At 41.6% G+C, this 20,106-nt stretch overlaps 2 protein-coding genes across 25 annotated transcripts in view; one reads left to right on the top strand and one right to left on the bottom strand.

The window, feature by feature from the left end:
• Window positions 1-20,106, bottom strand: part of LOC131249375 (uncharacterized) — a 164,210-nt gene that overhangs the window by 43,338 nt on the left and 100,766 nt on the right. Inside the window, exon 3 of one of the 6 annotated variants that reach the window (XR_009172825.1) lies at window positions 16,796-16,935. The exons of the other annotated variants lie outside the window; for them this stretch is intronic. The gene's annotated coding sequence lies outside the window, so the exon portion shown is untranslated. Of the gene's footprint in view, window positions 1-16,795; window positions 16,936-20,106 lie in introns of those variants that run through there. 6 annotated transcript variants of the gene reach the window in all.
• The window catches only part of LOC131249373 (disease resistance protein At4g27190-like), a 161,543-nt gene that overhangs the window by 41,882 nt on the left and 99,555 nt on the right, over window positions 1-20,106 (top strand). For 5 of the 19 annotated variants that reach the window (XM_058250098.1, XM_058250096.1, XM_058250095.1 and 2 more), the window contains exons 1-2: window positions 14,450-17,367; window positions 17,620-17,693. The exons of 3 other annotated variants lie outside the window; for them this stretch is intronic. In XM_058250098.1, coding sequence (XP_058106081.1) covers window positions 14,902-17,367; window positions 17,620-17,693 — 2,540 coding nt within the window. In that variant the 5' untranslated portion in view covers window positions 14,450-14,901. Of the gene's footprint in view, window positions 1-14,449; window positions 17,368-17,615; window positions 17,702-18,342; window positions 18,373-20,106 lie in introns of those variants that run through there. 11 more of the 19 variants (XM_058250104.1, XM_058250107.1, XM_058250105.1 and 8 more) reach the window with 5 other exon arrangements.

Raw genomic sequence — 20,106 nt, 5'->3', positions numbered from 1 at the left:
TAGTTCCTCCTACCATCTTACAACCTCTGAGGTTGGAATAAACCTGAACATGCCAGGTGCAACCCCAGTGGAGTGTGCTAGATAGATGAAGACGCATTCACATGGCCAGGACTTACCGAGTCTCTCTCTAGTACCAAGTTGGTTAAGCAACTCGACTCACCTTGGACCCGACTGACTCAGTAGAGTCCGAGCTATCCGACCTCAACCCCATCCTCTGTGATTCAGGAGCTGAGTTCGCCCCCTGGAGCTATTCGGAACTCGATGGGTCTCCCAGTGGATTTCCCATCTCCAACGAGGTGGTTCGGATCATTTTTCATGGCTTGCAACCTTATCATCTGCTGGCAAGGGTCGAAGGTGTACCTAACTAGTTAAGCATGACCTAGATCAGAGGTGAGATGGTCAACTAGGTTTCAAGTAGCACTTTGTGCAGCCACTCAATTTTCCATCCGACTCCTAGGTGAGTCTGGTCGGATGACAGGTGAGCCCTGACTACGGGGCTTCTCCCGAGTTCCCGTGAAGGACCCAAACCTTAGGAACTAAGTGGAGCAGCACCCCGATACCTCTGAGTGAACCAGGAACTGGCTTAGACGACTCGACAGTCAGCAACACTCGTCAGCTCCCTCAGTGGTTGAGAGAATCGACTCGCTGGCTCTCTCTCCCTTTCTCTTTCTATCTCATCTTAGAGCTACTGAGCTTGCCCTAACTTGGCTCGAGTTGAGCTAACTCAAATAGCTTGGTGCAGTGCGACACCGAGGTTGCCGCCGATTTTCTCTCCCTCTCTTTCTCCCTCTTTTCTCTCTAGGAATGCTAGTGGGAATCTCGAGACAAACGGGCCCCTTTTATAAGCTTAGGGTTCGCTCGCAACCGCTTTCTCTTGCTACCATGGATGACCAGGATGAGGTAGCCACCAATGGCGATTTCTCACTGACAGCCTATCAGGGTGATCTGGACCGTTTGGATGGGTCGGATGGGACCATTGATCAGTGTGGAGTTCACTTTCCCTATCCCATTTTGCCCAAGTGCAATGACTCGTGAGATATTCCACCGCTACTTTCTTCTCGCGTGGAGGGACAGTTTCTCAAGGAGGAAACTGTCCTAATGGCTCATTTTGGAGCTGCCCTAGCTTAGGCGATCGAGATGGTGTTGAGGAATTCAAACGTGAGGTCTGGATCAAGCGAGCGTGCATTACTCAAAGAGGAAGGGATTCCTTCTCCTTTTGTTTCGTAGAGGAATGTTTCTCCTTTCGTGGCACCGAAAGAAGCAGTGAGATGCACCCAAATGGAGGGCGGAGATTGGAGAATACCATTGCTTGTGGATTGCTAAGCTGGCAATGTAAATGAGCGTGATTTTCATTTTTCAAAAATTTCTACTGCTCACAACACTCCACTTGCGCTGGTGTGTAATTGCCTATGTGTGTGTATCATCAAGTGGGCCACACCTATTCCTGGTCGGATCCTAAGTCCGAGCACGATGAAAGGCCCAAATTAGCCCTCTAATCCCATATAGTGGACCTCACATCATCACAACGTTTGCTGTGTTTGAAACTGACGTGGGCGGGAAATCGAAAGAAGGAATCCCTCCTTTCGTGGAGCCTTATTGGGTCAAGGCAGTTTGACCAGGCCTTTGGGCTAATGCACTGTATGTGCATGCCCATAGTGGTACACACCCAACCCATTGTGGGGTCCGCAACTGTGTATTGTTCGAATCCACTCTGCCCATTCTTCTTGGAGGTCATCACTGGGGCCTCTGATCACCGATCAGACAGATTCAAAGTTCAAGTGGGCCGTACATTTTTATTGGGGAGTCTAGCTAGGGATTCCCACCAATCTAATGGCCAATTTACATTCAACTTAATAATCAACGGTTACAAGGGCCCTAAGGTTTGCCTAGATGAATTCCAACGGTTGAACTAGTGGTTTGATGGCCCGCATGCAATAGTCGGGTGGTAAATCATTAGAACTAATGTCATTGATCCAATGGATGGTGGATTCATTGAGTCAGGTCCCGAAACTTGTGATATATAATTTAATTGCATGGTTTTGAGTAGATTTCTATCGACATGATGTAAGCTGATCGAATGATGGACCTCGTGATCTAATGCTCGTGATGGACATATGTAGTTCAATTGCCCAACAAGGTGATTGAAGTCTTAAAGTAGACGGTTCGGACGTTACAATATATTATTTTGGAACCAATCGGGTGGATGGCTTAATGAATGGGTGAAGGTATTCCTACTAGCTTGATTTAGGCTAGAATTACTCGCCTAAATTGAATTGTGTTTATACTAACCTATGTTTCCATGGTAACACCCAAGTATCGAAAGTGCAAAGTGTTACAGAGAGGGGATTCCCTTGTCGCAGCCCACACGAGGATTTAAAAAATCCCGCTCCTTCCCCATTAATGAGAACTGAAAATCAGCTGTTATTTTAGCCTTTTTCCATCATTTCCACCCATTTCAAGCTAAAACTAAATTGAGCCAAAACCTGTTTGAGGAAGCCCTATTCGACTCTATCATACGCCTTTTCCATATCCAATTTAATAGCTATATTTTCACCGCAGACTTTTCTATCCAGATCTCTCAATATCTCCTGGCTAAGGGTTGTGCTTTCAGCTATTGACCTGCCCCCAACAAATGCTCCTTGCTCGAAGGATATTAGCTTAGGGAGCACAACACTCAATCTGGCTGCAATAATTTTTACAAAGACTTTATACACACAATTACAATGGCTAATTGGCCAATAGTTGGAGAATGTCAACGATGTAGCTGCTTTTAGGACGAGGCATATGAGGGATGCCATGAACGGTCTAGGGATACTCCCCCCTTAGAATAGCTCTACCACTGCCTTAAGAAGATCCGACCCAACAACGTTCTAGCAACCCGAAAAGAAAGAACCTGAAAGGCAATCTGGGCCTAGCATGCCATCTGTTGGCAGGGTGAACACCGTTCTCTACCTCTTTAATGGACATGGGAGCCATGAGCTGATCATTATCCTCATCCGAGAGGAGGGCCGGGATCGGATCGAAAATTCCAGCAGTTGGGGGGGCATCCTCTGACTGAAAGAGATGAGAGTAGAACTTCACTGCTTCTTCTTTGATGACATCCTAATCGGATGATCTGCACCCCAAATTAAGCTGAATTTCCCCAATACCTGCTCTTCTAACTCGCTTCGACACAGACAGATGAAGGAACTTTGTATTTCTATCTCCTTCATTCAACTAGTTATTTTGGGCCTTCTGTTTCTAGAAGATTTCTTCAAGGAATGAGTTAGGCGCCGCTTTGCTAATTTTTTTCTCCTCTTGGGAACACTCTCCAGCTAACCCCTACATTCCTTTTTCTAGACTTGCAAGGGACCTTTCTGCCTCTCTAAGTTGTTGGAAAACGTTCCTGAACACCTCCCTATTCCATACCATTAGCACCTGCTTCTCCTTCCTGATTTTCAGCAATACATTAATCATAGGTTGAGGTGACATCTCTTCCATCCATGCTTCTGCTACCACTTGGGTGAAGGAATCGTGCTTCAACCACATTCTTTGGAAGCGAAATGGCTTAGCATCTATGCTACCAAACTTGGGGAAGGCCAATAACGGAGGAGCATGGTCTGAGTTAATCTACAGCAGGTGTTCCACCTTAAAGCATGGGAATCTGCTAACCTAGTCCCTGTTACAGAGGACTCTATCCAACCTTTCCCATACCCGAGCATTTCCCGCTTGGTTATTAGACCATATAAATCTGTTCCCGATGAAACCTGCATTATCAATAGCTTCGATGAATTTAGCGAAGCTGATTCGGTCCTGATTTCTACTCCCGGACCTTTCGTCGTAACCCATCACGGCGTTGAAATCCCCACAGATTTCCCATGGTTCTCGGATGACATTGGCTAAAGTTTCCAAACTTCCCCATAAACCTCTCCTCAGTCTCCTATCGCACTTTGCATAGACAAAGGAGATGACGAAGGAATTAGGGGAGTTTTGCATACACACTTTAATTGTTATCATCTGGTTGGTCTTTTCTAAGATGGATACATCAAGAAGACTCTTACGAAAAACCCAAAATTTACCACCCACATCCCCATTAAAGAATGAAGAGTGGAAGCCTAACTTCAATCATATCCCCACTCTTCTACTCTCCCTAAGCATCGGTTCCAGAAGAGTTACTATCCACGGGTTATGGTTCCAAATCATCCACTTAGCAGTCCTGATGGTGGTCACATTCCCTACTCCTTGAGAATTCCGCACTACAGCACTATCCATCAGTTATACTTCCTAAATACACAACCCTTCTATTTATCTTCTTAATTTGACGTTCCAGTCTTCTGGACCAGTCCCTTTGTATGACTTGCCCTGCTTCTCAGTGGCTGCAGGTTTCCTCCTCACTTTTGGGGCGATCCATGATGGTAATACCTTATCTAGGGAGCACGAAATTCCTAACTGATGGCACTCCGAACGCTCCACATGGTGCTTCGACTGATCAGATACTATTTCTTCCACCACGCCCTTAGCCCTCGGGGGTGGGGGGGGGGGGCACATCCCTCTTCTACTAGACTGTTAGGCATAAGTCCTTCCTCTATCTGTATATCAAAATATGGAGATAAGTCTACGGAGAGCTCTAGCCTCCTTTTGGCTAAGCCCTTTCCCATAGGTAAGAGAATGGTAGGGGATTTGGGTCTTGTATCCTGGGATAGAGAAACGCATGACTGGTTAGGAGAGGCCCATTATTGCAGTTGTGGTGTGTCAGCACGGTCCTCCTGTGGCCTGATCAGGGAGCAGCTCATTAATCTGGATCTGATCAGCTTTCTACCTAACTCTTTCCAATGTCCTTGCAAGCCACGGGCCTGTTGACTATCCAACAGTAAAAGACTACTCAGGAGATTAACATGCAATTCATCCAGCAATAGAACATGGGTAGAACAAGTAGCGCATACCTGATGGGCCCATCTCTAATTCTCCACACAGGACCTCTCAACATCTGCCCTGCTAATCTTTATTCTTGCAGTAATACCCCGAGCCTGGGTCTCTCCTGCCCCCCTACGGTGAGAATCCCCTATTCTCCAAATCTGCCTTGAGTTTCATAAGGATAGATAGCCTCAACATTTCCTTGAGCTATTAGTGTGTGCTTAGAACCATTCAGTGCGGAGTTTTGTCGAACACCTGTTGGGGATCCCTCCTTTCTTTGCACACCAGGTGGGAAGTTCCTTTCAACCCAGGCCCTCGTGTTTTCCTTCGCACCTCCTTGCATCTCCAGTTGTTGTCCTTCTAAGTACTTGTTTATCTCAACATGTGAAATCTCAATTTCCGCAGAGACTAGGAAGACTTTACCCGCCACAATTAGCTTCTAAATCTTCTTGAGATCTGCCGTCGAGTGCAATTTGATCTTCAATCTCACGAACATCCGGAATATACTGAGTCTGGTGCATGCATCTAAATGAGTAACCTTTCCTAGAAAATTTCCCAGATCTAGGATTACCGATTCCATCCACGCATGTGCCGAGATTCCATAGAGTCGAATCCACACCTCCTCCCCGCCCATCTCCGTGTCCAGGGACCATGGTTCCAGAGCTATCAACCCCATTTTATGTTGCAAGGGGGAGTCAATTCGATACTTTGTGAGCTTTGTTTTGGTTTTGAAGACAATCAGAAAATGAGCAGGAGAGATTCTGGCCACATCTATAGCCAATGCTGCAAACCCGGAGGATCTTAGTCCATCAATAGGAAGCAATATTGATACACCTTTCTCAAAGGTGGTCCCTACCAGCCCAAATTGAAGTTCCTAAAGTTTCCTCTTCACTGCCTATGGATTTGCAATGGTCGAGTCTTTTGCTGCGGAGACACCCGCATGCCCTTCTACAATCTTTTCCCACCTCCTGTTATCAGGCATGAAAACTTCAGCCGTAAGATTGATTTCCTTCACAGCATGCCATTGGTGGGCGGGTTTGGGAGCTTGGGAGGGTTTATGCCCCGCCACGGATCTAGGATTGAATATGTAAAATCAGTAGACCCCAAATATGATCTAGAAGGATTTTAGCGGTGGGAGTCCCCATCCCAACTTTCCCTGTGGTGTGGCATACTTTGAGTTTTTTATCAGCCTGATTTTGGGTCCAAAAAGAGAAAATAAGGGAGTTCACATGATGGACATGTCGGATGTCTCTGAAGATAATGATGGGCCTCATAGGCCAATTTATTCATATGTTTCCTAATTGAGAAATGTTCACATGCATAAACTTCTACAGAAACTCTGTACTACGATTTCTACCTGCCATGTCATTTTGTGTGGATCATCGAAGCCATCCAAAAGGTGGGCTTCAATGTCGATGGTGAAGCCCAATTGATGAGTTTTGGGATTTCAGCACCTATGGGTACTTGAATCTTTGACCTGGTGTTGAAAATCTTATCAGTCTACCATCGGGGCAAGAGTAAGGATCCCAACTAATGAGTTTGAATATCCTCGTTTTGGTGATCTTTATGTTGAGAGCCAGCGTTTTAATGGATCAGATGTTCTATAGAATAACATGCTGGAGGGAAAGAAAGGGTTATCTGAATATTTCTCTTTGATTGGAGGACAATTAGATTTAACACTATCCAAAGCCTTGAGAGGTGGCCCCCTCAATATGACAAACTTGTGAAGAATCTAGGCCATACAAACATCTTGTCTTGTGACAAACTTGTGAGGAATCCAGGCCATACAAACATCTTGTCTTGAAAAGCAGGCTGATAAATTCATTCGGTGGGACACACTTATGTTTTGAGGAAGAACTAGTCTAATTGATTGAACTGGCCATGATTTCAACATTATAGGCTTCTTGAAAACAACCAAATATGGCGATGATGTTAGTAAAAAATAGAGAAAGTCTTGCTAATGTTTATTCCATTATGATAAATCTGTTAATATTTCATGGTTCTAGTCTTGAGAAGGCAAAGTGAAAGTTTAGGCACATGAAAATGTGATTATACAGACCATCCCTCGTGTGTGTGTGTGTGTGTGTGTGTGTGTGTGTGTGTGTGTGTGTGTGTGTGCGCGTGCTGTCATGCCATGAAAATGTAGTGTTTTTATTGTAGCAATATAGTATGTAATGTTGTGTATTATTGTATCAGTACTGTTATGAAAGTGTTATCTTTTATTTCATTTTATTATCTATTGTGTCAGCAGTTAGTATTGAAAGTGTTATCTTTTATTTTATTTTAAGTCTAAATTTGAAGTCCAACCTGGAAGCTTATAAATTGTGAGCTACTCATCTAAAGGCTAAGTCATGAGTGATAGCTGAACGGAGAGAGCTAGAAACAATATCAGTTTCTTAGCCCACGTAGCTTCCAACAATGGGGTGTCGCACATGATGTATAGATTAGGTGGGAATAAAACATCACATCAAAATGGTTAATAAACATCGGTGTCAAAAGTTATGTGAGAATCATGAGCTAATTAGTCCCTTGAGTAACTCGAGGATGAGTTTTTTTTCAAGTGGAGGGGTCTGATGTAGAACGTGGCACAGATACATTCTTAGCATGGTTGGACCAAAAGAAGGACTGTAAATTAATCATAACTTTTGATTTGGCGCACCTGACTGAGTATCAAGAACCGAAGCAGCATGAGAACTCGAGGAAGAGTTCTTTTGTAGTGGAGGGGACTGCTGTAGAGTACATCGCGCATACTTTCAAGTTCAAGATGGACTAGAGAAGGCACGATCGGAGGCGGAAGTCATCAAGACCGTCAGAACCTTAAAACAGGCATATCTCGCAAACCAGAATGAGTTACTTGACGTACATATATGATTTTGGGGTAGGACGAGCTACTTTAGCCAACCAACCTAGCTGCCATGCCGAATTTGCGAGATTCCATCAGATCGACTGTCAAATTCCATGCTTATTTCCATTTTTACTATTTTTAGTAAGCTTTAGTTTGATTATAACTTTTCATCTGTTGGGCTTTAGGAGTTGTGTAAAACATGAAAAGTGTTTAGAAAAATTAGGAGAATAACGTGGTTAAGCCACATAGGACACTTATTATAAAATAGAAATTTACTATTTATAGTAAGTTAGGAATGTTAGGGAATTTTAGTTATAGTTTAATTCTTAAACTTCTTCTAAGTATTAGTATTCCTATTTAAAGGGTTATAGACTCATTTATCAATCAATCAACAAGTTTTTTTGATATATCTTATAATTATTTCTATTTTTCCTCGTGGATTCGAGAAGTCTCTGTGAGGACCCCAGATAAGCTCCGTGGATTTGGAGTAGTTATCCGTGAGGAAGATGGTGATCTACCTCATCACGTTCATCCCTATGTCAAAAGGGCCCACCATAGAAAAATAAACAATTGTATTGTGGCCCACCCTTGGGTCTATACCTATCCAGCCCATTAGTAAGATGCACCCTATCAAGTTCAAGACTTTTGGAATATCAGGCTAGTTAAATCACTTGAAATAGGAATGTTAGGTTGGTGAATTAATTTTACATTATTTCTTTCAATGTTGCCCACCTGAGTTTTGTATCAACCTAGTTTTTTGGGTTTCTTATCTTTATGGCGGGCCTAACATGAAGCACAATTTGAATTCAACACATGTCAATATGGTCCCAAAATACATCGATGTGATGATCTATACATGGTGGGCCTATTAGGGGATCGTGTAGAAGCAAACTCAAATTCAATCAAGCAAGGCGAAATCAAACACAAACCAAAACACGCAAAGATTATATGATTTTTATGTGGAAAAACTTTCATGGAAAAAAACCACGACACAAAGCCATAATCAATCCACTATGAAATGATATTACAAGATATGAACGCACTTACTAATCCGAACAACTCCAAAATTTCTTCTCAAAACCCTAGATTTGCTCTAAAACACCCTAGGAATGTCTTAACATTCACTTAGAATATCTTAATTCTGATTAGACTCGATATATATTCTATCACAATCAGAATTAGAAACAAATTACGCACTTACATAATTTTGTGCGCTCTGTTAATGGGACATTTGATGGCATTGACAACCATTAAAGACTAGTCGACTTCAATGGCAATGAATAGCAACTCCAACAACTTTTCACGAGCAACTGGAATTTTTTTAGATTTTTTTTATGGCATCGAGTGGTTAGTTAATGAAATCTACATGCCCTTGACCTCAGTTAGATTGAAGGCATCTAACAACATTTACGAGGTGTTTATATCTTTATGCTAAATACTAATTTCTTCTTCTTTATGCTAAATACTAATTTCTTCTTCGCTTTTGTATTTTCCTTATGTTTCCCAATGCCAACTCATTTTCCCTCCTAAGGCTATATGATGAGTTGTACGATTTGAACCGTCCATATTCTAGTTAGGAGCAATCAACTATTGGTCCATAATGAAGCTTGGCAGAATATCCTAACCTTTTATTTTTAGAATTGAATGCTATTCATTGGTCATTGGAAATTTTATTTTCATTTATTATAAATTCATCTATCTACCTAAATGATAATCATAATCATCGGTTCATTGTTTCAGGCTGAATCCAATACACACGTTTCTACCCACAAACTCACGTGTGGGGCTTACTGTGATGTTTTAGTGACATTTAATCCATCCTTCACGTGTGGCCCCTCCTATTCTTGTTGGCTTCTGAAACTCAGGTTGATCCAAACTCATGTGGGCCTATCTTGTAAAATCATGCCTAAAACCTTTAAAATTACATTTCGTGACCCACCTGAATTTTGAAATGGCCTAATTTTTTAGGTGTTCATTCATCCTACCTATGCATCTTCTAAACGGTTTAGATTGAATGTGTAAAATCAACAGACCCCAAATATAATCTGGAAGGATTTTAACGATGGAGTCCCCATCCCTACTTTCCCTGTGGTGTGGCATACCCAAAGTTTTTTATCAACTTGATTTTACAGGTAACACGGGAGAAAATTAGGAGTTCACATGATGGACATGTCGGATGTTCCTGGAAGATCATGTTGTTTATTTGCTATCCAAATCATTCATAAGGTCCTGCCAGCCTGGATGAACTGAAAACACTTATATTAGTCTCATCCCAGACTTCTGTGGGCTTATAGTTTCCACGGTAGGTGTTCCATCTAATTCTTGTAGTGGCCCCACGTAGCTTCCAACAACGGGGAAGCGGATTGGCGTGTAGAAACGTGTCTTGCGAAGACGAGCGAGACGAGCCCCGGGTTGTACGAATGGTTCAAAGGATATCAAAGTTACATGGGCCTCTCAATGATGTATTTATTATATCCACACCATTGATCAAATTTTCGAGATCATTTTAGAACATTAACTAAAAAATTAATCATATCCAAATCTCAAATGGACCACACCAAAAAGAGCAGCGGGATAATGATTTTCACCGTTCAAAATTTTACAGGGCTCACCATAACGTTTATTTTCCATCTAATCTGTTAATAAGGTCATAGATAACTGGATGAAGAAGAAAAACAAATTTCATATTGATCCGAAACTTCTGTAACCCCCAAAAGGGTTTCAATGGTAAAAGTTCAATCCACCACTGCTTTTTTTAGTGTGGTCCACTTTAGCTTTCGATCTGTCTTATTTTTTGGCTCAAGCCTTACAATGAGCTACCAAATGGATGGATGGTTTGGATATAACACATACCTTATGATGGGACCCACAGTACTTGCTGACATCAGTACACTAGTGTGTGGTACACCAGCCAATCCACTTCCAACTAGAGGTGGGAAAGATAGACCAGATCCGGCGGATTCGACCCAATCCGATCTGACCCGATCCGACCCAATCCGCCCTGATTCGAACAGAACCGATGGCCTGGATCGGTCAAGTTCGGGGAGAATCGGGCAGATTTGAATGGTAATGACCCCAACTGATGAGTTTGTATATCCATGGTTTTGGTGATCCTTATGTTGAGGGCCACCATTTTGACGGATGAGATGTTCTTTAGAATAACATGTTGGAGGGAAAGAAAGGGTTATGTGAACATTTCTCTTTGATTGGAGGACAATTAGATTTAACATTGTTTCAAAGGACTAATGGACTCAAAGTCCTGAGAAGTGGGCCCCTCCATGTGACAAACTTGTGACGGATCCAGGCCATACAAACATCTTGTCTTGAAAAGCAGGCTGATAAATTTATTAGGTGGAATACACTATATGCTTTAAGGAAGAATTGGTCTGATTGATTGAACTGGCCATGATACGAGCATTATAGGCTTCTTGAAAACAACTAAATACAAGGATGATGTTAGTAAAAAAAAGAAGAGAAAGTCTTGCTAATGTTTATTCCTTTATGCTAAATTTGTTAATGTTTCATGGTTCTAGTGTTGGGAAGGCAAAGGGAATGTTTAGGCACATGAAAATATGATTGTGGCCATCCCTCATTTGTGTGTGTCCTGCCTTGTAGATTGTGGAACATGAAAAAGCAAAGTGTTTTTATTGTAGCAATATAGTATTTAATGTTGTGTATTATTGCATTGGCAATATACTATTATTTGTTGTGTCAGAAGTGTAGTATTTACTATTGAAAGTGTTATCTTTTATTTCATTTTATTTCAAGTTTATAAATTGAGTTCCTCCTCATCTAAAAGCTAAATAAGTTTTGAAATTGAACTGAATAAGAGAGCTAGAAACAATGTCAGTTTCAAAGGTCCCGTAAATTAAAAAATAAGATTTAAAAATTAATTTAGTTGTTGAAAACTTAAAATGCTGAATTCAAGTATTTATGAGTACTGAAAATTTTGTTTGATAATTTGTCTAAAGAATGTGTTGATGTCTAAAAATAAATATTTTTTCATAAAAATCTAATTAGTAAAGATAAACTACGAATGTCTGAAAATTAACAATTTATCGTTTATTATTATTATTATTATTGTCTTTTTTTTAAAATCTTTTGTAAAATATAAGACAAAATATATTGTTGTCCTACTACCAAATTTATGACACTTATACGCCATTCATGCACATCTCTCAAATATGACCCTTAAATTGATGGACCATATATGTTATACTCTTCTTGATCAAATAATCATAACCCTTGGACTAGTGTTCCATGATGTCTCATACAAGCATAGCATTCATCTCTACTTATTCCACCGATACTTGTTGTGCGAACATGAACATGGATACTCTTTGAGCTCCGAGTTGTACGAAGGGTTCAAAGGATATCAAAGTTACACAGGCCTCACAATGATGTATTTATTATATCCATGCTGTTCGTCAAATTTTTGAAATCATTTTACAACATTAGCTGAAAAATTAATGATATCCAAATCTCAAATGGACCACACAAAAAATAGCAACGGGATAATGATCTTAACCATTAAAAACTTGCAGGGCCCAACATAACGTTTATTTTCCATTTAATCTATTCATAGGGGTTACAAATACCTGGATGAAGAGGAAAAACAAATTTCATATTGATCTGAAACTTCTGTGACCCCAAAAGAGTTTCAATGGTAGAAGTTCAAACCCCATTGCTTTTTTCAGTGTGGTCCACTTTAACTTTAGATTTATATTATTTTTTGGCTTAAGCCTTACGAAGAACTCGCCAAATGGATGAATGGTTTGGATATAACATATACCTTAAGATGGGACCCACAGTACTTGCTGATGCCAATACACCTATGTGTGATACACCAGCCAATCCGCTTCCAACAGCGGGATGCCACACATGATGGACAGGTTGGGTGGAATTAAAACATCACATCACAATGCCCCGCACGTTTATTTTGCTGAAGCAGATTGGTTAGTGTACCACACATCAGCAACATAGCTGGTGTATGAACGTGTACTAGGAAGACGACCTCCAGCGCTGAGTTGTATGAGCAGTTCAAAGGATATCAAAGTTACATGGGCCTCACAATGATGCTTTATTATATCCACACCGTTTATAAAATTTTCAAGATCATTTTAGAACATTAGTCAAAAAATTAATCATATCCAAAGATCATTTGGACCACACCACAAATAGCAGCTGAGAATGATTTTTCAAGTGTGGTCCACTTGATGGTCAGATCTATCTTATTTTTCGTCTCAAGCCTTAAAACAAGCTTGTCAAATGGATGGACGATTTGAATATAACAAATATCCCATGATATGATTTATAGCCACCAACAGAACTTGCTAACGTCAAAGCTTGCACAACATGTTACAGCTGCTTTGATGTTCACAGCTATACACCTCAAGCTCCGAGTTGTACGAACGACTCAAATGATATCAATATTAGATGGGCCCCACAATGATGTATTTTTTATATCCATACTGTTTATCCATTTTTCGTGATCATTTTAGATCATTTGGAAAAAAAAATGAATCATATCTAAAGCACAAATGGACCACACCAAAAATAATAACGAGGATAATGATTTTCACCGTTAAAAAAGTTGATCCGAATCGCACACAACCCGATCCAACTCAGTTTCCTTGACCGAGTCAGACCGGTTCGGGTCAAGCCAATCGTGTGTCGGATTGGATCGGATCGTATGTCCCAGACCCGGTTCCGGAACGGATCTAGTTCGGGTCAGTCCAACTAGATTTCGGACCAAATCGGGTTAGCCCCAATCCGATCTGACTCAATCCGATGCCCACCTCTACTTCTAACAACAGATGCCGCACATGATGGACAGATTGGGTGGATTAAAACATCACATCACAGTGGGCCCCACAAGTCTATTTTGTGGAAGCCACCTCATACCAGATATATATCTGGTGTATTGATGTCAGCAAGTTCTGTGGGTCCCATCATGATGTATATGATATATCCAAAACATCCATCCATTTTTTGAGCTCGTCTTAAGGCTTGAGACAAAAAATAAGACAGATCTACCGATTAAGTGGAGCACACTAGAAAAAGCAGTGGGAGATTGAACATCTGCCATTGAAACCCTTATACACTTATGGGGTTCACACAAGTTTTGAATCAATATGAAATTTGTTTTTACTCTTCATGTAGGTATTTGTGACCTTATGAACAGATTGGATGGAAAATAAACATTGTGGTGGGCCCTACGAAATTTTTATCAGTGAAAATCATTATCTCCACTGCTATTTGTGGTGTGGTCCAGTTGATCTTTGGATATGACTCATTTTCTGGAAATTACTCTAAAATTATCTCGAAAAATGGATGAATGGTGTGGATATAAAAAATACATCATCGTGGGCCCATGTAACTTTGATCTCCTTTGAACCGTTCGTACAACTCGGAGCTTGAGGAGCGTCAGCGCTCGTCTTCGCACGACACGTACATACATCAGCTATATAGCTGATGTGTGGTACACCATGATGGGACTCACGAAGCACTGTCGCTGTTAGTAGGCAATCCGCGTCCGGTCGATCCGCTTCCCTACTTTGTACACAGCATCGAACCACTTCCGTCTCTAATTCCATTCTCTTTTGCCCTCTTTTTTTTTTTTTTTTGGACAGTTTCTCTTGCTCTCTCTCCTCAGCTTCTCAGAACTGAAGTCATATTCACAGGCATTATTTCTGGCAGCACTTTCATTTCATTCCTCTGCTACCTTCACTGTCCAGAATGGATTTCTTGGGTCCAGTTGTGCAGATCATTCTCTTCTTCTGGGCTCCTGTTTCTCAGCAGATCGGTTATCTCAAACACCTTAATAACAATGTAGAGACATTGAAGAAGGAAACGGAAGAACTACAAGACAAGCGTCACCAAATTCAAGCGGACGTCGATGATGCTATATCAGTCGGAAAGACACGGGTTCGCCAAGTGGAGAACTGGCTTGTGGACGTCGCCAATATCGAAGCTCAAGTCGATTCTTTAAGAACGGAATTCGAGCAACCTAGAACGTGCTTGAACGGTTGTTGCACCAATCACTTCTCTCGCTACAAGCTGGGCAAAAGGGTCGTTAAAAAGCTCAAAGATGTGGAAAACCTCAAAGCTAAAGGGGACTTCGATAAGGTGGCTGAGAGCCCTCGCAGGCCAGGGTGTTGGAGATGCAAACATCGCTACCACGAGTACAGCAAAGCACGTCTGAGGAAACCATGGAGGAGATATGGCAATGCTTACACGACGAGGAGAATAGCCTTGTTGGTGTTTATGGGATGGGTGGAATAGGGAAAACCACTCTAATGAAAGCCATAAATAATAGGTTCATCGGAACCAATGACTTCAACGTTGTGATTTGGGTAACTGTTTCCAAGGACCTCAACTTGGGATTAATCCAAGATCAGATTGGAAACGCGTTGAATATGGATATGAAATTTCACATAAATGAAGAGAAGAGAAACAGGCTGTTTGATCGGTTGAAGAATGTGAGGTATTTGCTCATCTTAGATGATCTATGGGAAGCATTTAGTTTGGATAAAGTCGGAATTCCAAAGCCAGACAAGCAAAACAGATGCAAGATCACGATAACCACCCGATTCATTAACGTGTGTAATGAGATGGAGGTCGATAAGCAGATTAGGGTCAGAACTCTTACGCCTGAGGAAGCGTGGAATTTGTTCCGTGAAAGATGTGGGGATGTGATTATGTCATCAGAGATTCGACCAGTAGCAGAGAAGGTTGCAGAGGAGTGCAGCGGATTACCACTTGCAATTAAGACAGTGGGAAGGGCCATGCATGGCAAGTATAAGAAAGAGGTATGGGAGAATGCATTGAGGGCATTGAAAGGATCATCACCTGAGGTTCCAGGTATGGAGCGTCAAGTGTTTCTTCCTTTGAAACTTAGTTATGATTGCCTAGAAAATGATAAGATCAAATCATGCTTCCTGTATTGTTCATTGTTTCCAGAAGATAATGATATTTATATAGATAAGCTAGTAAGATGTTGGGCCGTGGAGGAAGGGTTTATAGAAAATGTGAATAACTTGCAAGAAGCATCAAACAAGGGACACGACATCCTTGAAAGAATCAAGGACGCATGCCTCTTGGAGGAAGGGTCTGAAGGAGATCCCGATGAATTCGTTGGGATGCATGATTTGCTCCGTGACTTGGCTATATGGATCACTTCACCATCGTCATCCATTGAAGGCTCAAAATTCCTTGTGAAAGCAGGGGAGGGACTAGTGCAGCCACCAGAAGAGAATATGTGGAGAGGGGTTGTAAGGATTTCATTGATACGCAACAAGATAGAGCATCTGGAAATTTCACCTGCTTGTCCTAACTTGATCTCCTTGTTCCTCAATGAAAACTATCAATTACGTACCATTCACAGTAATTTCTTCGAGCTCATGCCAAAACTACAGATCCTTGATCTAAGTTATACTGGCATTGAATCTCTCCCGATGTCATTATTGCAATTGGTGAATCTTCGTGTGCTCATTCTAAGCTTCTGCCAAGATCTGGTGGAGGTGCCGCCATTGGGAAAGCTGAAGGAACTCCAAATTCTTGATCTCTCAGAATCTGGCCTCGAAAACTTCCCTCAAGGCATTGAAAGCTTGGTTAAACTCAAGAGGTTGGATATATCAGAGACTTCATTAACTGCAATTCCCTACACTATGATATTCGGGCTACCTAGTCTGGAGGAACTAGGAACAATGGGAACGAATGGACCCATGGACGGAGCTACTTTCATAGAGGCTGCGAGCATGACACGCCTGAGATCTTTAAGTATCAGTGTGTCCAATATTCTTAATGGCTTCATCGCACATGATATGTTCCATCAATGGTTTTCGGGCTTGACAAGTTTCCGGGTTAACGAAACATATTTACCGCCGCTTTCTAATAAGCAGATAAGCATTTGTGAATGTGACAAATTCCCCTGCGGGATTGAGGGGTTGACAAAACATGCATTCTCTTTAGACTTGTATAATAGCAAAGGTTTAACAAGTCTTTCTAAGTTCCAAGGCGATTTAAAGAGCTTAAGACATCTTCGAGTCAATCATTGCAGTGGAGTGGAATGCTTTATAGACTGGAGAGAGGTTGGAGATGATGCATTCCAATGTTTACAGTTTTTGGTTCTCGGTGATTTACCAAACTTGGAGAAGGTATTCGATGGTGGAGCGCCTCCTCCGCTGAACACAAGCCTGCAAAACCTCAGAAGAATATTCGTTTTTAAATGTGAGAGGTTAAGTAGTCTCTTCTCTTCTAGTATGGTAGAGCAACTACATCAGTTAGAGGAGCTTACCATATCGGAATGTTTCCAAATGAAAGAGATTGTAGAAGGAGACGAGCTGCCCCATAATTCATTCCCAAAATTAAGCATCCTAGAATTGGATCACTTACCAGAATTAGAAAGCATTTGTAGCCAGCGATTTACGTTTATATCTTTGGAAGAGATGAAAGTAATTTCCTGTCCAAAGTTGAAGAAGCTCCCTCTCTTCAGGTCAAGCATCCATGAAATAAAAGTTAAAATAGAAGGCAAGAGAGAATGGTGGGAAGGATTAGAGTGGGAAGACGAGAACGCCAGGTCCCTCTGCTCCACAATTTACAAAGAAGCTTCCTCAGAAATAGAAGAGGTGAAGTAGATTTATATCGACAGTATTTTTAAAATGTCATGATACTTTCATGGGAAATTGATAATGCGCTACTACTATGATAATGGTGTGGCATTTTCAAAATCTTAGAATATTTTAATTTTTTCAGATTAAATGGCAAAATTTATTACTATAAAGGAATTTCATTTACGATTTCATTTAGGCTGGTATAATTAAAATTCTAATGATTTATTAGTTTATAGTAACTCTTTTTAATATTTTACTTTCAGGAAGATTCTTCTGAATAACACTATGAGAACATCATTAAGCTCCAAAATCTCTCGAGATATTCCAATGCCAACAAATTGGTGAGAAGGTATATCTGTTTTATATTCATTTTACAGCTAGCTATCGCTGTATTTGGTCTATCCACGCCGTCCATCTTACGTGCAGTGGAAATCGGATTGCGTAATGAGTAACTCAGTATGCTCTTATGGTACTGAGTAAACTCAGTTGGGCCCATCTTGAATGTATTTAGTCTATCCACGCCGTCCATCCGTTTTTCCATCTAATTCAAGGGGTTGAGCCCAAAATTGAAGCATATCCCAAGATCAAGTGGATCATACCACAGGAAACAGTTGGGATAATGATTTCCACCGTTGAAACCTTTCTAGGCCCCACAGCGATGTTTATTTGTCATCCAACCTATTTATAAGATCATAAAAACATCAATGAAGGAAAAACACAAATATAAGCTTGATTCAAAACTTCTGTGGCCCGTAAGAATTATTCAATGGTAGATGTTCAATTCAACTGTTTCCTGTGACGTGGTCCATTTGAACCTTCTATATGCTTCATTTTTGGGTTCAGGCCCCTTAAATTATTTGATAAAATTGATGGAAGGAACAGATCAGATACATAAATCATGGTGGACCTCACAGAGTTTACTCAGTACGCTAAGGGTAGTGAGTTACTGGCTACGGAATCCGCTTCCCGGCCATGTAGAAGCACTCGTAGCCGTTCACTTTTGCTGCAGGAGATTACGTGCGGGCCCCGCCTCACACGAGGACTTGGCGCCCACATTGCATTGTATATCCACGCTGTCCATCCATTTTTCTACTTCATTTTAAGGCATGGTTCAGAAAACGAAGCAAATCTATATCTTATGTGGACCACATGACAGGCAACAGTGGTGATTTTTATTTTTTTTCAAAAATTAAGAGATATATTCATTCTGGACAAAAATTACAAAGCTTCGGGTCGTCCTCCGAAAAAAAAGACCAAAGGAAAACCTATCGTGAGGCGGAACAGAAAAATGAAACAAAAGGAAACTAGGGAGAGGGCACAACTTAAAGTTTCCTCTCTCTCTAATCGCTCCGAGCCCCACCTTGTCAAGGAAAAGGACGCCCCGCACATGTCGAGGAAGCTCAGCAGTGCATGAGAAAATTAAACGTGATTGGGGTACATACTTCCCACTCGAGCAAGGCCATCCGCCATGCCATTGCCCTCCCTAAAAGTGTACTTAAAATTCACCGAAGCAAGCCGATTGAGCCTCTCAGTAATGGATTTCCAGCCTTTCCAAGCCCATCCAATCTTGGCCCCCTCATTGAAAACCTTAATCACCATATCCGAATCCGATTCCACAATGATTTGGGAGAAACCTTTCTCCAAGCACAAAAAGAGTCCATCATGAACTGCCTTGAACTCAACACCAATGTTTGTCATAAGACCATAACCTGTAGCAAATCCAAAGATAAAATCCCCCTTGTCATTTCTACAAACACCACCTCCCCCTACTAGGCCCGGGTTGCCTCTAGAAGAGCCGTCAACATTGATTTTAACCCAGCCAGTGGGTGGTTTCTGCCATCGGATGACTATTGGCGACGATTGATTACAACAGGAATTTCTAACCGAATGAAGCTTGTCCGCAAATTGGAGGCGCTGGGAGAACCTGAATCTCGCCACCTCCTCCTTATCATAAGATAGCCACCAAAGGACTTTAGCTATGATCAACTGGTGGTTCATCAGCCTGTCATCAAAAAAAGCTCCATTCCTAGACTTCCAAAGCTCCCACAAAATGAATGCAGCAGTGTAAAGATGACGCTTCCCCTGGTTTCTCCTACTAGCATAGGCCCTTCTCCATTGTATGATTCTGGATTGAACTGTTAACGGTTGCATGATGGAGATCCCCGCCTGAACAACAAAGAAGTTCCAAACTAAATTTGAAATCTGGTCGTTCAAAAAAAGATGAGAACAAGACTCTGCGTCTGGGCCCTACTCGGATCCGTCTCGGCAGCACAAACATTTAGAGGCCAGAGAAACGCCTTTAGCTTGGACAGATAACTGAAGGGGAATTGTGTTATGGAGAAGCCTCCATAGGAAAAGAGAGATTTTCGGCGGAAGCTGATCATGCCATACCCACTTCGCCCATTCCTTTGAGGGGCCAGATAGCCTGCTGACGTTCCAAGCGGTCTTGACAGAAAAGGAACCTGAAGAGGTGAAAGGCCACAGGGGCTAATCGGATTCAGCGAAGATGCAGAAACCATGGTGAAAGATGAAATCAGTCACCTCATTAGGGAGCATGGAGAGGGCAATTGATGGTGGAAGCGGACCCGAGGGACCCAACACTTGATTAACCTTCAGGGGCTGGACTGTGGCTGCAACATCTGACAAGAGAAAGTTCTGAAGGGGGCCAAGTCCTGTCCAATTCGCTTGCCAAAAATTGCAATTGCCCGCGCCAACATTCCATTGGACCTTGTCATCAATGAGCGAAAATTTAGA

Source organism: Magnolia sinica, chromosome 6, assembly GCF_029962835.1.
Source record: "Magnolia sinica isolate HGM2019 chromosome 6, MsV1, whole genome shotgun sequence".
Taxonomy (NCBI): Eukaryota; Viridiplantae; Streptophyta; class Magnoliopsida; order Magnoliales; family Magnoliaceae; genus Magnolia; species Magnolia sinica.
The sequence above is the reverse complement of the archived record's forward strand: the minus strand, read 5'-3'. Positions and strand labels throughout refer to the sequence as shown.